The sequence below is a fragment of the Bufo gargarizans genome, chromosome 6 (assembly GCF_014858855.1).
Source record: "Bufo gargarizans isolate SCDJY-AF-19 chromosome 6, ASM1485885v1, whole genome shotgun sequence".
Classification (NCBI taxonomy): domain Eukaryota; kingdom Metazoa; phylum Chordata; class Amphibia; order Anura; family Bufonidae; genus Bufo; species Bufo gargarizans.
Window position 1 is genome coordinate 205,908,359 of NC_058085.1, and position 16,705 is coordinate 205,925,063.

Sequence of the window (16,705 nt, forward strand, 5' to 3'; positions counted from 1 at the left end):
AGTCACATTGTGTAGTTTTCAAACAAAGTGATTAGTATAGTAAATAGCCGGCGCATTAAAGTCACACCTTGCATATTCCTGTGGGTAAGGTGAGGAATACCATGTCTGAATTTCATATTTTCCAAATTCAATGACTGAGGGATATCGGCCAGTATGGTCACCCAGAGCTTTGCATCCCATTTTCTAACAAAGATGGAAAAAATATATAATTTAGAAAGTCATAGAAGAGAATCCAGAAAACAATGTACATAGAAATACTGCAGCATGGAGAACTCAGTGCTCCTGACTTAGCTATACACAGAGGTGATATCTCCTTATCATTACAGGCAGATTTAGAATAATATATAACTGCAGTTAAGCTCTCTGTACAGAAGTAGCGTCTATTAAGTTTAGTGGCCAGTGTGAAAGTAAGCGTGGTTTAAAGAATAGGTCATTTTCTGATGACACATTTCTTAAAAATAGAAAAATACCCCATTGGCCATCTTGACTGCCCATTTATATTTCCTTAAATTTTTATCTCGGGATAGATACAGTATATATGCTTATATCAGACGTTTAAACTGGAAGTTTATTCAAAGCATCATCCAACAAAAGAGTATCCAAGACACTCACTGCTGTTAAGAAATCATCTTTTTTACCACATCAAAGAAACATGCAGAGGATGCATAAGCACGGCAGTACCACTCCGATCAGCACAGCCTAGGGCATATTACAAGCATCGACTACTCACTAAAGCAACATTTTCTAACATGGCTTCTGACTACCCACTCAAATTTTTAGGATATTTTAATATAAGACATTGCCACCAGAGGTGTATGACTAGTTAGGACAGCGGGTGAATCTATCAGCAGTTCTCCTCCAAACAGAAGTCTTGCGAGAATGCTTTAAAGGCTATGTACACCTTTGGAGGCAATTTTTTTCAAATGACTGCATGTTACTCATTTTTGGCTAAAAGTCATTTTTTTCAATTGGCCTTTATTAATAAAAGTATTAAGCTGTTCTATCAAAGGGTTAACTGTTTTTTCTAGCTGTGTGATGGTACTTTTAACTTGTGCAGGTCCTATAATAAACATTGTGAGGAATATTGATTAATATTTACTGTTCCCACACCAACCATCTGCTGAAAGGTAGCAGAGGTAGTGAGCTCCACAAGGGGGTCCTGCTTCAAAACCAGCCAGATGGCAGAGAGCCTCTAGCAGTCCACCTTTGTTTACAATTTCTCACCTCAATTCAGCCAGCCAGGAACTGTCACAACCAGACAGCTGAGAAGCTCTGACAGAAGCCTTTCAGAACCTCCTCCTTGAGTTTTCTTTGTTTTGAATTTCAGTTCCTCATCTCGTTAGCCTCTCTCAGCTGTCATGTAGTTGGATTGATTGCAGATAAGTGCTGATTGCAGATAAGTGCTGTACATTTATTTGTGATTTTCTGTTTGCTGGATCCCAGGTGACCCTGACTCCCTCCGTGTCTAGTGTAGGGAGCCGGTGGTCGTGTCCCCTCACTATTATAGGGTGTTCATGTGTTATACAGCTGAGGTACGCGGATATGCGATCATCCACCATTGGGATTTTCGCATAGGCTGAGCAGTCAGGGAGAGTGCCAGGTCTGATGCAGGGGTCTCCCTTTTGTTCCTTAGCTTTGGATCCAGTGAGTCATATATTCATTTTGCATTGTCTTGTTTCCTGTACACCTTCCGTGACAGGAACCCAGCTAATGGAACAGGAAAAACCTCTCTGCAGGGGTCTAGGCCATTCCCCAGTTCAATCAAATTTAGCAGACATCATGGAACCGGAGATTTATAAGGAATTATGAATCGCACGTCCATCACAGGCATATACCAGTGCATATTTCTGTCCCTGTGGCCACGAAGAAACAGGCCCATGGTCATAGCTTGGTGGTGGGATGCCAGGGAGGAGAGATATACATATCTCCCCACAGAAACCAAATAACTGTACAATGCTAGGACTCTACTGGTAGCCGAAACCCTGGCGAATCCATTGGTCCCAAAACATTCTGGTCTGGAGCCATGAGCCCTAATCGGTTTTGTGGCTCATGTGCTGCCAGCCCAGCAGAGGGGGGTGGACCCTCCCAGAGGCCGGGAGGAGAGGGGCCAGCTACAGGTTAAAAGGCTTGTGCCAGCAAGAGGCCAAGTCTTTTCTCTGAAGGAGGGTTGCATCGTGCCATGTGTTTAGAGGGTCCTGCAACCTGATGACATCACTGCCCTCCATGTGACTACAGCAAAGAACTCATCACAACCCAAAAGGACTCTTGCTCTGTTTAATCCTGTTTGTACAATACCACCTGTATTTGTAATCTCAGACCACTGAGTATATCCTTGTGTGTGTATAGTGTATTGTCTAGTGAGCCCTTAAGGCGATTAAATATATAATTTATTCTTGTGCTGTCTGGTATCGCGATCACGAATCCCCACGTCCGTGTTTCGGCCTAGTAATACACTACCGCGGGTTGGTTTCTTATCCTATATAATCCCGTTAGTGGACCGGGCTTATATCAAACAAGGAACTGGTGGCAGTCTTTCCGGGCTGAGAACGCGCTGTTTTACTGGGGCAGTGAAAAAGCTCTCTCAGCTTGTTGCCTCTCTGTGCCCGTGTGGACAGGAGGAGTCTGTGAAAACTGTACCAAGACTGAACTTATCCGCTCCTCGAGGAGGGCGTAATGTAACGCCTTGGTAACTAGTGACCATACCGTATCTCGCTGGCTCTACGTATTTAACGTCTGACGTCAGTTGGGGTACGAAGGGTGGTATCCCTCACAAACATTATCTATAAACCACTGAGTCATAAACACTTCGTTAAGCCACATTCTTATCAGCAAGAACTTAGTGTTTCTAATGTCAAAGATGAGAAGTCCGTCTGCTCCTCATCTGATCTGATGAAAGAGATGGAAAAACCAAAGGGTGCTACTAGAGGAGTGTTTCCCAACCAGTGTGCCTCCAGCTGTTGCAAAACTACAACTCCCAGCATGCCCGGACAGCATTCGGCTGTGCGGGCATGCTGGGAGTTGTAGTTTTGTAACAGCTGGAGGCACACTGGTTGGGAAACACTGCACTAGGGCATGACAACTCTGTACAGAAAAAAGGATGCCATTTTTAATAAAGACCATTTAAACCAATATTTTTAGCTCAAATGAGTACAATGCAATAATAAATAAAAATAAAAAAATTTCCCCCTACTAACTGCTCAAAGACGTCTTGCTGATGCAACATCTCATTATATAAATGATTATTCAAACATGACAACCAATATTGCTGCATATCCAGCTTCTGCAGCACAAAATAGGCACAACAACCAAAAAGAAAAACATCAGTACCACTGTAAATAAAACACACAATTACAAAACACTGGCCATCACACAAACTTTTGATTTAATGTTTATATATTATCATTTCTACCCTTTGAATCATGTCATTAAAGAGGATTTCCATAAGCCAGAAAATTTACTACAAAAGGCCTCATTAGTACTTACCTCGAAAGACAGTTCAAAAGCCTGTCTGAATGTGTCAACATCTTCCTGGGTGACAAAGTCAGGCCTTTTTGGAAAGCAAATCATATCCCATATCTGTTGTTTAATAGTCATCCTCAGGTCAGTATCTGATATATAAAGGAGAAAGATCAATGAGAACCTTTAAAATTAAAATCACTGTTCCGAACTAAAGAACTAAAACTTCAAAATTAGGTGTAGACCAGGTTACACAGACAGTAGTGGAATGCGGACTGCAGAGAAAAAAAAACAACAACATGGTGCTACAGAAAGCGCGATGTACAAATCAAATTAGAGGCTACATGCTTGTTTTTGGCTCTTCATAAAAAAGTAAGTAAATTAGGCTACTTTCACACTTGCATTGATAATTCCGGTATTGAGATCCGGCAGATGATCTCAATACCGAAATTAAATGGATCAGTTTGGATTTTGCACATCAGCATGCATCCGTTGAGGTTGTGTGAAATCCTCTGCCAGATCTCAATACCGGAATTATCAACGCAAGTGTGAAAGTAGCCTTAGGACTGTTTCACACGAGCGAGTCCATTGCAGGAATCAAGCTCCGTGTGCGAGTGTGATCCTCTGCTCTGGATTGGCAGGAGCGCACAGCATTATCATGATTTATAACGCTATGTGTCTCTGCATGGACTTTTTTCCACAGAATCATAGTGGCATAAAGCTGTCAGTATGATTCTGTAGAAATAAGGTCAAGCAGAGTCACATAGCATTATAAAGCATGATAATGCCATGCGCTCCTGCAAGTCCAGCGCGGAGAATCACACTCGCACATGGAGCGCGATTCCCGCAATGGACTCGCTCATGTAAAACAGCCCTTAGCCAAATATAAATTGGGTAAAGGATCAGACTACGGAGCCACCCTACAGACAGATTTTCTATTTTCTTCATATTCAGAATGCAGGAAATTTCCTGCTTGTTCAATGCCAGCACAGAGCTTGCTTAAGTGAGCCATAATCTGGAAAGTTTACGGTAATCTTTTGCCTTTTCGTATTTCCACAACTTTAAAAAAAAATTTTTTATTGATGTGGTATCAAGTGGTACCTTGGAACCAAACCACAGTTTGTCAAAAGTTTTTTTACAGTAGAATTTTTTTTTTTTAAGTTATTACCCGAAGTCTCGCGAGTCTTCACGAAGTAATAACTTCGGCTCATCGGAATCAATACATTCTAATACTGTACAGAGCTTCCTCTCCGTACAGTATTCTATCAAAGTTTTATGCAAATGGACTTCGGATGTTTCATCCAAAGTTGATTTGCTCATGCCTAATGGTCACCCAAAGCTTTGCATCCCATTTTCTAACAAAGATGGAAAAAGTATATAATTTAGAAAGGTATAGTAGATAATCCAGAAAATAATGTACATTTGAAATAATGCAGCATGCAGTTAATGTGGTTATTGACATAGGCAAATATATGAGGCAGTGTACAAATAGAGCAGGGATACAGGCTGAAAGAGGACTGTGACCTGCATTGGCCATGGCGGTTTGGAATTAGATTTTTTTTCTTTCCCTTGGCCACTTGGTGAGCATACTACTAGGGGCACTATAGGGGTCATAACCATGGAAGTCCAGGAAGAGGCAATTGGAGGAGGAGAACAGAACGTGGCATCTATTGATGGCCACCACAGAGGGGCAGCTTCTAAGATGGCATTTTATGCTGCACTTTGGCATTTGGTTCTGAGGGATGGTATTTTCAGCTGCAATGTGGTATTGCTGCATTTTGCTTACAATTGTGCTGGTCCTGCACCTATAACATTTTTAGCCACTTTTAGCTTTTTTAAGGGCTCCAAGTTCCCAGTCTGCCCATGGTTCCAGCTTGATCTTAAAGCAGAAGTGCTCACAAAAGCACTCTGCTACCTAAGAATCCCCACAATCCCTTAAACAAAAGCAGGTGCAGCAATCTTCTGTATCCCCATCAATTAGACATTTATGACATATAGGGCATTATGCTATAATGAGGAAAGGGAAAATCCTTTAAACAGTGGGAAAACTACCATAGAATGCAGGGCAGCAGAAAAAATAATTAAATCAAGCAGTAAAGTGGAAGTTTAGGCAAAAGTTAAAACTTTAGGGGGGATTTATTCTCCTTTCATTTTCCAAAGGAGTGGTGAACAATAAAAGGTGGGATCTGACTGGTTTCTATGGGCAACTAAGCCAGTTTACTTTACACCTCCCCTTTGGTCTTTACTCCAAAAGTTGCACTTATTTGAGCAGCAGTTGTCTCCAGCAACCCAAAAGTGAGCATAACAAATATTCCAAATGCCAACTGCAGAGGGAGTTTGCTCATCACAAGCAGCTCATGGGAGTGCTCCTGTGTTGCCAAGAGGACAGCGGAGAATCTCCAGAAGAATGTCTTTGGACATGTAAAACGCTGAGTGCATGTAGAGCTGAATGATTCAGATGCATTTTCAGTCAAGCAAAACCACTGTTTAAGGGGTATTCCGGTAGGTAAAAGTTATCCCCTATCCACAGATTGGTGGTGGTCCCACTGCTGATGCCCTCACTGGTCACGAGAATGGGGGCCCCGTATCCCATGCAGGCCCCCTGCAATGACCGGAGGGGTTGGTCGCACATGAGCACGGCCGCTCCACTCATTTCTATAGGCATTCCAGAGATAGCAGAATACCCCCTGCAGGGGGTACGGGACCCCCCCCCCCCCTTCTTGTGATCCTGGGTAGGACCCCCACTGATCTGATAGTTATCGCTGATCCTGTGGATAGGGGATAACGTTTAACTACTGGAATACCCCTTTAAAGGGCATCCGTCAGCAGGATCGACCCTACTGAACCTTATTAATCCAAACAATAATATCTAATATGGTTGATCCTTCAGATATAAAACACACCTTTGTCCTGCTACACAGTTTTTTTTGTATTATATGTGGCTTGCAAAAAATGAATGAAAATTCTGGCATTTTTAGGAGTGTCATTTTTTTGCCAATGTCCAGGAAAAAAATTAAATAAAGCCACAACCAAAGCATGAAAATAAAACTCCAATGACCCAATAAAAGGTTAAAAAAACGCCACAAAAAAAAAAAAAAAGACTGGTTACCCTGTGTTTTATATTTCCCATAGACTTCCATGCAACATCTGGTGCTGGGTATTTTTTTTCCTACCTAAAATAAGAAGATTACACTTACCCATAACAGTACTAGTGAGAGACCATTCCCCATCCGGACAGGAAACTCCTCCTCAGTTTGTAGTAAGATTCATAGTTCTGTTAAAAGCTTATAGTTTTTTTTCCCCTCTTGTTCTTCTTACAGTTTTTTTCTTATATATAAAAACACAATTTTTTATTTTAATTTTTTCAAACAGCTTATTTATACTCCAATTTATATCTCCCTCTCCATTTTTTCAGGGGTGAGAATAAAGGAGGTGCTGTCATGAGCTCATGAAAAAATTATTACCGGTAAGTGTAATCTCCGTATTTTCACTACACACTGTAACAGCATCTGCGAGAGAGTAGACTAGATAAACTTGGGTGAGACCACATCTTAAAGAAACTTCCTGCCAAAGGCTAAATAGTAATGTCTATAAATTTTTTTTTATTTTTGGACAGATCTGCCCTACAGATTTAGTCAATAGAGTCACATGCTCTCTTAGCCCAAGAGGTAACTGTGGCCCTAGTCAAGTGAGCTGAAAACCCAAATGGAACTTCAGGACCTGCTGAGGGGTACACTAGTCCAATAGTTGAAGTAATCCACTTGGTAAATTTTTCTCATTTCTTACAAATCTGAAACTGCCTAGATCAGTGGTCCCCAACCACCGGTCCGCGACCCAGGACCGGGCCCTGGATGATTGTTTGCCGGGCCGCGGCAATACAGACAAGGAGAAATGCAAGAGCCGTCAATCTCCATACCAGTATGACAATCCCTCAGGCAGCTGCTCCCAGCTAATCCCAGTGCTTCTTTCATGTACACCTGATGTGAGAGCAGCTATAACAGGCCCACTGATTGGTTAGTGGAAAGACATATGTTGATTGGCTATAAATGGATTGTGGGCGGGGCTTACTGTAGTCAGAAGTGTTGTGTTATCAGCTCTTCCCTCACCCCAGAGCCATCAGCTCTTCCCTCACCCCAGAGCCATCAACTCTTCCCTCCCCCCAGAGCCATCAGCTCTTCCCTCACCCCAGAGCCATCAGCTCTTCCCTCACCCCAGAGCCATCAGCTCTTCCCTCACCCCAGAGCCATCAGCTCTTCCCTCACCCCAGAGCCATCGTCCTTCCCCACTTGTATCAGTCTCTGCTCCCCTTGTGCCATCTCTCCCCTAAGGGTAGGCCACACGGTTTGTGAAAGCCCAGCCTGCCCTCCTCTTGACACCCGGGGTGCACAGAGTCATTGGTTGCCATGACGCTCTGCACTCCAATAGGCCGGCCATAGTCGCGCCCTCACCCCCTCAGTGTCACCAACTTACGTTTCCAGCAGGGGAGCCACCGACGCTCCATCTTTCTGCGGGAACATGGACGTGCTGTGGAGTGTCCGGAGGCCCCCTGCTGAAAAGGTTTGTATTCCAAGTGCATTGCAGGCCAGCGGGAGACCACGGAGTGGGAGTAATAGCAAGCGCTTCACTCCCGTTCTGTGGTCACGTGACACAAACGAATCCTCGATGCAAACTTTTTTCATCGAGGATTTTTTGTGTCAAATTACTCAATTTAATTGAGTACTCGTTGCAGCCCTATCCGCAGCCCTCCAAAAATATAGAGCATGTCCTATTATTGTCGACAATCGCGGACAAGAATAAGCATTTTACCATGAGAGTGGCAGCCATGTGCAGTCTGCAAATTGCGGAAAGCACACGGGCCTGTATCTGTGTTTTGCGGATGCGCAATTGGCGGACCGCAAAACACATACGGCAGTCTGAATGAGCCCTTTAACTCTTAAAGGGGTTATCTGACACTTTGTAATTGATGACAGGACCCCCACCAATCAACTGTATGAGAAAGCTCTGTCACACTTGTGGGGGTCCGACTCCGGCTGGGGACCCGGGTGTCGGACCCCCACAGATCAGATTGATAGGTCATCAGTTAAAAAGAGCCAGATAACACCATTAATCTCCCTCACCATAATCATGCTCAGACTTATTTGCTATCACATTAAAAAACATATGGGTGACATAAAATCTATGGCAGCTAGGAGGCCAGTAGTACAGCCAATGGACCAGTGGGAGGATGTGCCAAATTTCTGAGAGGCCTGTGCCTCTGCATAAATTTGGCGTACCCTTGGACTGCTCAGGAAGATCCAGGACCAGTGATGAAAATGCCAGTCTCGATAAATGTCCTCCATGGTTTGTAATGCACACATAACAGAATGTCTACTAAGAACGATACCCACTACATTAGATTACTTAAAAGGGTTGTCTTTTAAAAAAAAATATATATATTGATGACGCATCCTCTTGATATGCCATCAATATCAGATCGGCAGGGGTGCCGGCTGTTTGAAGAGAAAACACAGCTAATACTAGCGCTGTCTTCTCTTCGCTGTTTACCTGTTGCAACCGCAGTGGTGAGCCGTCCCATTCATTTCAATGAGACAGCTCCTTCCTATTCAAGCTGCAGTAGAAATGGCAAGCAGTTAAACAGTGAAGAGAAGGCAGCACTGGTACAAGTGCTGTGGTCTCTTCAAACAGCTGATCGACGGGGGCGGGGGGGTGGTGTAAGTTGGATCCCTATGATCTGATATTGATGACCTGAGGATAGGTCATCAATATAAAAAAAAGTGGACAACCCCATTAATACTGCTTATATCTGGTCACAATTAGTAACATTTTGTTAGACTACCACACTTTTCCCTTGGAAGCCCTGGAGTACCAAATTTCCAATTTACCACTTACTGCTTGGGTTGCTAGAGGCATAGACACCACTGGGAAATTATTCCAAAATAATACCATGGTTCAGTTTGAAACACTATGGCACTGACTTCTTATGCCTTCATTCCAGAATTCGGTCTTCAAAAAGACACAAATAGGGCTATTGCGACTTTTTGGATTCGCACATTTGCAGGTTTACAAGACTCATTCCAGTTTTGAAATATGGGTGGAAAAGTGGGTGTGGTTAGCTATGTTACTAAGCTTTAGATTTAAAGAAAAATAATAAAAAGTTACAAAAAAAGCCCCACTCCTGGGGGGCCCAAGGCAGCTGCCTCTTGAGCCCCGCTGGCCACTGCGCACAAATTATTTTTCGTCCCATAAGATGCATTTTTTCCCCAAAATTGGTAGAAAAATGCCTCTGCGTCTTATGGGGTGAATACTAATCAGCGCTTCCATTATGGAAGTGCTGATTAGTACAGGAGGACCGGGAAGCGATGAAAGCTCTGTATTCACCGCTTCGGCTGTCGGCTGTGCAGTGGCTGTGCACAGCGTGACCATAAACTTTGTGGCCAGAAGGGGGTGATGAGAATCACTTTTGTACTCCCCTTTCTCACTTTCTGAATTACCCTGGGGAGAAGAGAAAATGGACAAAACAAATAACAAAGGTCTAACCACCCACACTGTGAAAGGGAACCCATCCCCCAAGGACAGTTCCTGGGATTTAAGGAGAAGAACCTTGTGCATTTTCTGTTTGCCCAGGTAGCAAACAGATCTATATAAGGCTACTTTCACACTAGCGTTCGTCGGTCCGCTTGTGAGCTCCGTTTGAAGGAGCTCACGAGCGGACCCGAACGCCTCCGTCCAGCCCTGATGCAGTCTGAATGGAGCGGATCCGCTCAGACTGCATCAGTCTGGCGGCGTTCAGCCTCAGCTCCGCTCGCCTCCGCACGGCCAGGCGGACAGCTGAACGCTGCTTGCAGCGTTCAGCTGTCCGCCTGGCCGTGCGGAGGCGAGCGGATCCGTTCCCATTGACTTACATTGTAAGTCTGAACGGATCCGCTTGAAGATGACACCTAATGGCTCAATCTTCAAGCAGATCCGTCCCCCATTGACTTTACATTGAAGGTCTGAACGGATCCGCTCAGGCATCTTGCGCACTTAGAAATGTTTCTAAGTTATTAATGCAGACGGATCCGTACTGAAAGGAGCCTCCGTCTGCATTAATATGATCGGATCCGTTCCGAACGGATCCGATCAAGCGCTAGTGTGAAAGTAGCCTTAAGGACACCGCACAGACTCAGGCCTCATGCACACGGTCGTTGTGTGCCAGTGGCGGTATTGCGGCCCGCATACGATGGGTCCGCAATACACAGGCACCAACCCGTGTACACTCCGCATCACGGATGCGGACCCATTCACTTGAATGGGTCCGCAATCACGGAGATGAGGAACGGAAGCATTATGGAGTGCTTCCGTGGCGTTTCTGGACGTTCTATTTTTATGCAGTGCGGACGGATCACGGACCCATTCAAGTTGAATGGGTCTCGATCTGTCCCGGCCGCCGCACAGAAGTTGCCCATGCATTGGCAAAGAACGGATGCACAACAGCCGTGTGCAGGAGACCTCACTATCTGACTGAATATGTCCTGATTCAGACACCACTGTCTCTGCATGACCCTGTGGAAACTCAAGAAGTCTATGGAAATATCTGACCCTTACAAACAGGCTGCCGAAAGGGAGGAACAGATCCCCTCCACCAACTCCAGAATCCTCTGAGTTAAGGCCATGAGAGAGGGGGACCTCATACCACTCTATCTGTATACATAAGCCACTGCTGTTGCACTGTGTAAGAAGATCTTTACATGCCTCCCTGCAATTTGGTAACAGAATTGATAAGGCATAAAGTATGGACCTCAGTTGTGTTCTAAGACTTTGGACTAAGGGAAGTTCCCCAAGTGTCACTGAAATAAACCTATAATTGAACTAGCCCCCCAACCTGAAGGATTCACATCTGTGGTGAACACTAGGGGGTTGTCGTCCTTTGACCTTTCTACCCCCTGGTGCCATTCCCTGTAACCTTCCACAATCTGAGGAGAGAACTGGCTCTGGAAGGAAACATTTTTCGTCTCGGGAAAGGGAGATCAGTCCCAGGAGGCAAGAATCTAGGCCTGCAGGGTCCTTGAGTGAAACTTGGACCACTTCCCGGCAGAGATGCAAAAGGTCATAAGACCCATAACCAATATGGCTTCCCTTATGGATGCCTTGAACAAGTGACAGAGACTGCCGACTTCCCTCAGAATGAGACCCTCTTTACCTTGAGAGGAAACAGGTGTTCTTAGAACCATGAAACAATATACAATACACATTACCATATGGCCTGGACCCAGATTAGGAAGTTATGCTGTGGTAAAACCTTTCTTATGTAACCCAAAGTACCGTACTGGCATCATATCCCAGTGGTCAGCATGCATGGTGTTTGGCAACTCACTTTTGGGGAAGGATAACTTGCCCACAATCTTCAACAGTAGTGTACACTGCTTTCCTCAGCAGCCAACTAGAGTCCCTTCTTGTAAGATGTGCTTCTTCTCCTGCTGAAAACCCCTCCTCCCCCTTCCAGGTCCAGAATGAAACGCAGAGGTAATTTTATTTGTGCCCCTTCTGTTACAAGTCTATCCCACAGTCCCAGAACCCGCAACAGCCCACCAGGCTCCCAAGCGAAGTGCCTCGGTAGCCTGCGATCTCAAAAAGGTCGATATCCCTACTACATCGGAAAGAACAACTCAACCCGGGCACAGCAGGACACTAAGGCTAGGTCTACACGATGACATTTGTCATGCAACAATTTTTATAATGATAGTCTCTGGTGTCGCACTGCGACATGCTGCGACATGAATGCGACAGTCGCGTGGCAGCATGTCGCATTGCGACACCATAGACTATCATTATAAAAATAGTTGCGCGACAAATGTTGCAGTGTAGTTGTGCCCTATCTGTCGCGCGACAATTGTCATTGTGTATACCTAGCCTAAAGGAGGAAAGCACCTTGCAACACTCATCAGGGGAGCTCAGAATCCTCCACAGGAAGAATGGAACATCCAGGTTACACGCTCGCTCCTAGAGGAGGCTTATGCTGATGGATATCCCCTGGCCCAAAACCAGATCTAGAAGAAGCACCATCTCTTGTCCTATGGACAGGAGACAGGAACTGAGGAGGTGGAAGGTGATGGTACTCAAACGATCTTGGAGGTTCTCGTTCCCATCTGGATGGGAGATGGTCTCTCACAGGTGCTGGCATGGGGCATAGTGGGGGGAAACAAACACTGCAAAAGTAGTCCGCCACCCAAAACCACAAGAAGAAGAAAAAAAAAACAGTTTGACACCATCCCAATGCAGAACAGCTGTTTCATTATGGAGAAAGAATAATTTCAATCCATTTGCAAATGAACAATCAAAGGAGTTATTCAGGCTTTGGTGAAAATCTCCCTAAGTGCTGACCTGTGGAAGGAAGCTACTCTGTTCTGTACCCCTTCGTACTGTTGGCGATTCCTCAGTCTCCACTGCGCTCATTTGACCTCAGGGACTGAATGCAAGCTCTACCGTTCAGGTTATAAAAGGAGCTGACTTGGAAGACTGAGGAACACATCCGGGACCTGAGTGATGGAGCCTACACCCAGTCCTGGCGGTAATATGAGTACAGCGGAGACATTGGAACCAGTGGTGAGACAGAGGGTTAAGCGCTGAGCAGACTAACTTCTCCCCACAGGTCAGCAGACAGCAAGATTTTCAAGAAAGCCTGGAGAAGCCTTTAAGTACATGAGCTGACTATGGAGAAACCTGGCGCTGTCGAACAATCAGAGGGAGAGTCTGGGAGAGGAAGTAGGAGGAGCAAGAGTGCACAGAGCGACTTACGTACACCCTCAGTACACTTATCTGCTCATTTACATATGGATTAAGTATTTTTCTCCAGAATAAGGTAACCAGCCTGCATAGCTATGATATGATTTTAATCAGCAGTATCAACTATACAGGAACTTTGGTTGTTTCAATAGGGTTGATTCTGCTTTACAACGGTATAGATCTCTTTTAGACAATTTAAGGCTTATAGTACACAAGCGCTGAAAATAAATAAAATTCAACACTACAACATACTGTATGTACATAATATCAGCGAACCATGTGATGTAAGATGCAGCAGGAAGTTCTTGCAGCTCAGTATTACATTTGGTACTGCAAATGGTGGCGTATTACAGTGTTATTCTCTCCAAGAAACATTGAGGGACATTTAAAGTGTTGGACTCCACTACTGCACCATAATGTGTGGCTTTTCACTTTTTTCGCCACTTTTCAAAAGAGGTGAGAAAAATAGGCTGATCATGAGGACCAACAAATTTAGTAGCATTTGAGCCAGAAACCGGTGTAAATCTCTGCCAGCTCATACCTGGTGTGGAATTGAATGTCTAGCACATGGATTGCCTGTGTTTCTTAATAAAATAAATGTGTTGACTCCTGTGCCAATGTACTTTATACTATGACTGGTGTTTGTAACACTAGTCTTGGTACATCTGTCCCACTGCATCTAGAGACAGTAGCTCCACGTGCATCTGATGAAACATGTCACAATGAAACTGAAGTCCTACAATCTATGGAGCTACTGTACAGACCAGCTTACTTGCAAAAAACCTCTAAACTATAACTTTTATGTTATAATATAATTTTAAAATAATTACCCCCACAAAAATAAATAATTAAATGCCCACAAACAAAATAGTGTGGCTAGATACCAAAAATTGGATAAGGGAATTTCTAGGTATGTATCCATCGATAAATGCTATGCATAAGGTATGTGGGCAGCTTGATACGTTTACACACGGTTCCTGTAATGTATTTGAAGAGAGGAGCACCCCCTGGGGTGGTACATTGACGATATTCTGATTTTATGGGATGGAACCATTGACCTTTTTAAGTTGTTTGTACAGCAAATTAACCACAATGAAATTGGACAGAATTTCACATATGAAATCCATAGTCAGAATATCACTTTTCTGGACATTCACATAGTGAAGAAATATGGGGAACTATGTACTGAAACTTTTCGCAAACCGAGTGCAACCAATAGTTTACAAAGATGGGACAGTTATCCTTGTAGTCTCAAAAAAGGAGTCCCTAGGGGACAATATTTACGTATAAGAAGAAACTGCTCAACACTCGAGTCGTCCAGATCCCAAGCTAATGATCTACGGCAGGGGTCCTCAAACTACGGCCCGCGGGCCACATGCGGCCCGCCGAGGAATCTGATCCGGCCCGCCGGGTATGTTTAACAGTTAACCTTTAAGCATGCTCAGGGCCTGCGCACCTCTGCTCTCCTCCTCCTCCTGCGCCCTGGCTCCCTCCCTCCGATGTCAGCTCTGCTCCGGCGGTACGTGACTGCTCACTGACGTCACTCGCCTGCTCCTCTCAGGCGACGCAGGTGACGCTGGCGCATGACCTACAGTGAGTGAGTTAGCGCCGCCCGCCCGCTGTCTGCTTCTCATATCACCGCCCGGAGCAGAGAGAAGAAGCCTCAGGGACAGCCTGGACAACTGTGGGTGCGTCAGTGTGGCACTTAACATTTTAATATTAACAATGGGGAGACAGTGTGTGGTGGGCATTTTTTACAATGGGGGGGTGGCGGGGCCGATGCCGGGGACATGAAAATGGCGGCCACTTGTCTGTGGGGGACATGAAAATGGTGGCCACTGTGACAGTGGAAATTAAAAAAAAACGGGCAGTTAGCTGGGTTGGCATGCTCTCATTTCATACTCAAAGAGACTTGGATAACAAAATGCCAGTCTGCCTGTGAACAGGTCAGTCAGAGTGACACTTGGATAATGAAATATCAGGGTGCCAGTCTGCAGAATCTGACCTATTGAAATGCAGACTTGCAGCCTGATATTTCATTATCCAAGTCTCTTTGGGAAACAATTGAGAGCATGCCAATCCAGCCAACTGCCAGTTTTCTTTCCATGGGGCAACCATGATAATAAAATAGCATCCTACTTATATACGCATTTCCTTTCAGGCCCGTTATATAGGGAGAACCCCGTCCGTTATATAGGGAGAACCCCGTCAGGGACTGATCTGGTCTGCATAGAAAAGACTGCAAGAGGTAAGTGTCCACGTCGGGGGGCAGAGGCCTGTAAGTGGGGGTTCTGGTTTGGAATGGCTATATAAGCAGGAAGATCCTATTTTAGTGTCATGGTTGTCCCATGGAAAGGATCTTCCTGCTTATATAGCCATTCCAAACCAGAACGTCAACTGAAGTGTAAAATAGATTACTGATTAAAGGGGTCTCCTTGATAGAAATACTAAGATTTGATAAGCGTTTCCTTTTCAGTGTTCGGATTTAGAACGTATCAATTTGGCCCGTTATATAGGGAGATATAACAGAACCCCATCAGGGACTGAGCTGGTCTGCATAGAAAAGCCTGCAAGAGGTAACTTTCCACACTGCCCCCATTGTCCTATAGGTGCAGGTCCCACCGCTGGGACCCGCACTGATATAGAGAACAGAGCCCCGAAAGTGAAGGAGGGCGCACTGCGCATAAGCAGCCGCCGTCCATTCATTTCTATGGGGCTGCCGAAAATAGCCGAGCGCTGGCTCGGCTATTTCCGCCAGCCTCATAGAAATGAATGGGAGCATGGGCAGTGCATGCGCAGTACACTCTTATTCACTTTTGGGGCTCCGTTCTCTATATAGGTGCGGGTCCCAGCCGTGGGACCTGCACCCAACGATATTCCCCTACTGTCCAAGATGGGAATACCCCTTTAAAAAATATAGTCCGGCCCTCCAATGGTCTGAGAGACAGTGAAGTGCCCCCGGTTTAAAAAGTTTGAGGACCCCTGATCTACGGGATCGTTTCTCCGAAAAAAGATATCCCCTTGGGGGTCTTAAAAGACACATTTAACCATTCCCTTAACAAGGATAGACATTCCCTGCTTTCCACGGCACCCTACCCTAAAGATGAGAACAAAATCGAGAGAATAAATCGGTACATTTGATGATTAAAATCAGAAAGTCCTTGGCTTGTTGAGGAGATACTGGGAAATCTTGTTGCATGATCCCGATGTGACATAATACCCCCACAACCATTAGTACCCTATCCTACAGAAGAGGTAGGTCAATCAGGGACAGACTGGTACATAGCCATTATAAAAAACCTCACAGAAAAGGCACGTGTCTTAACCGCAAACCACCAGGGACTTTTAAGTGTGGCAACAATTGTATCTGTTGTCCCCTTATTCTCAAATCAACTTAGTTTAGAAGTGTTTTGACAGGGAGGATCTATCCAATGCGAGATTTCGCTAATTGTAAAATTCAGGGTGTGGTTTACTTGTGTACTTGTGA

The 16,705-nt window shown here is 44.9% G+C and overlaps 1 protein-coding gene across 2 annotated transcripts in view; it reads right to left on the reverse strand.

Moving 5' to 3' along the window:
• The window catches only part of KAT6B (lysine acetyltransferase 6B), a 258,661-nt gene that overhangs the window by 106,053 nt on the left and 135,903 nt on the right, over positions 1–16,705 (reverse strand). For both annotated transcript variants that reach the window (XM_044297450.1, XM_044297449.1), the window contains exons 7-8: positions 3,484–3,608; positions 68–183 (exon numbers count right to left, since the gene is read on the reverse strand). In XM_044297450.1, coding sequence (XP_044153385.1) covers positions 68–183; positions 3,484–3,608 — 241 coding nt within the window. The remainder of the gene's footprint in view (positions 1–67; positions 184–3,483; positions 3,609–16,705) is intronic.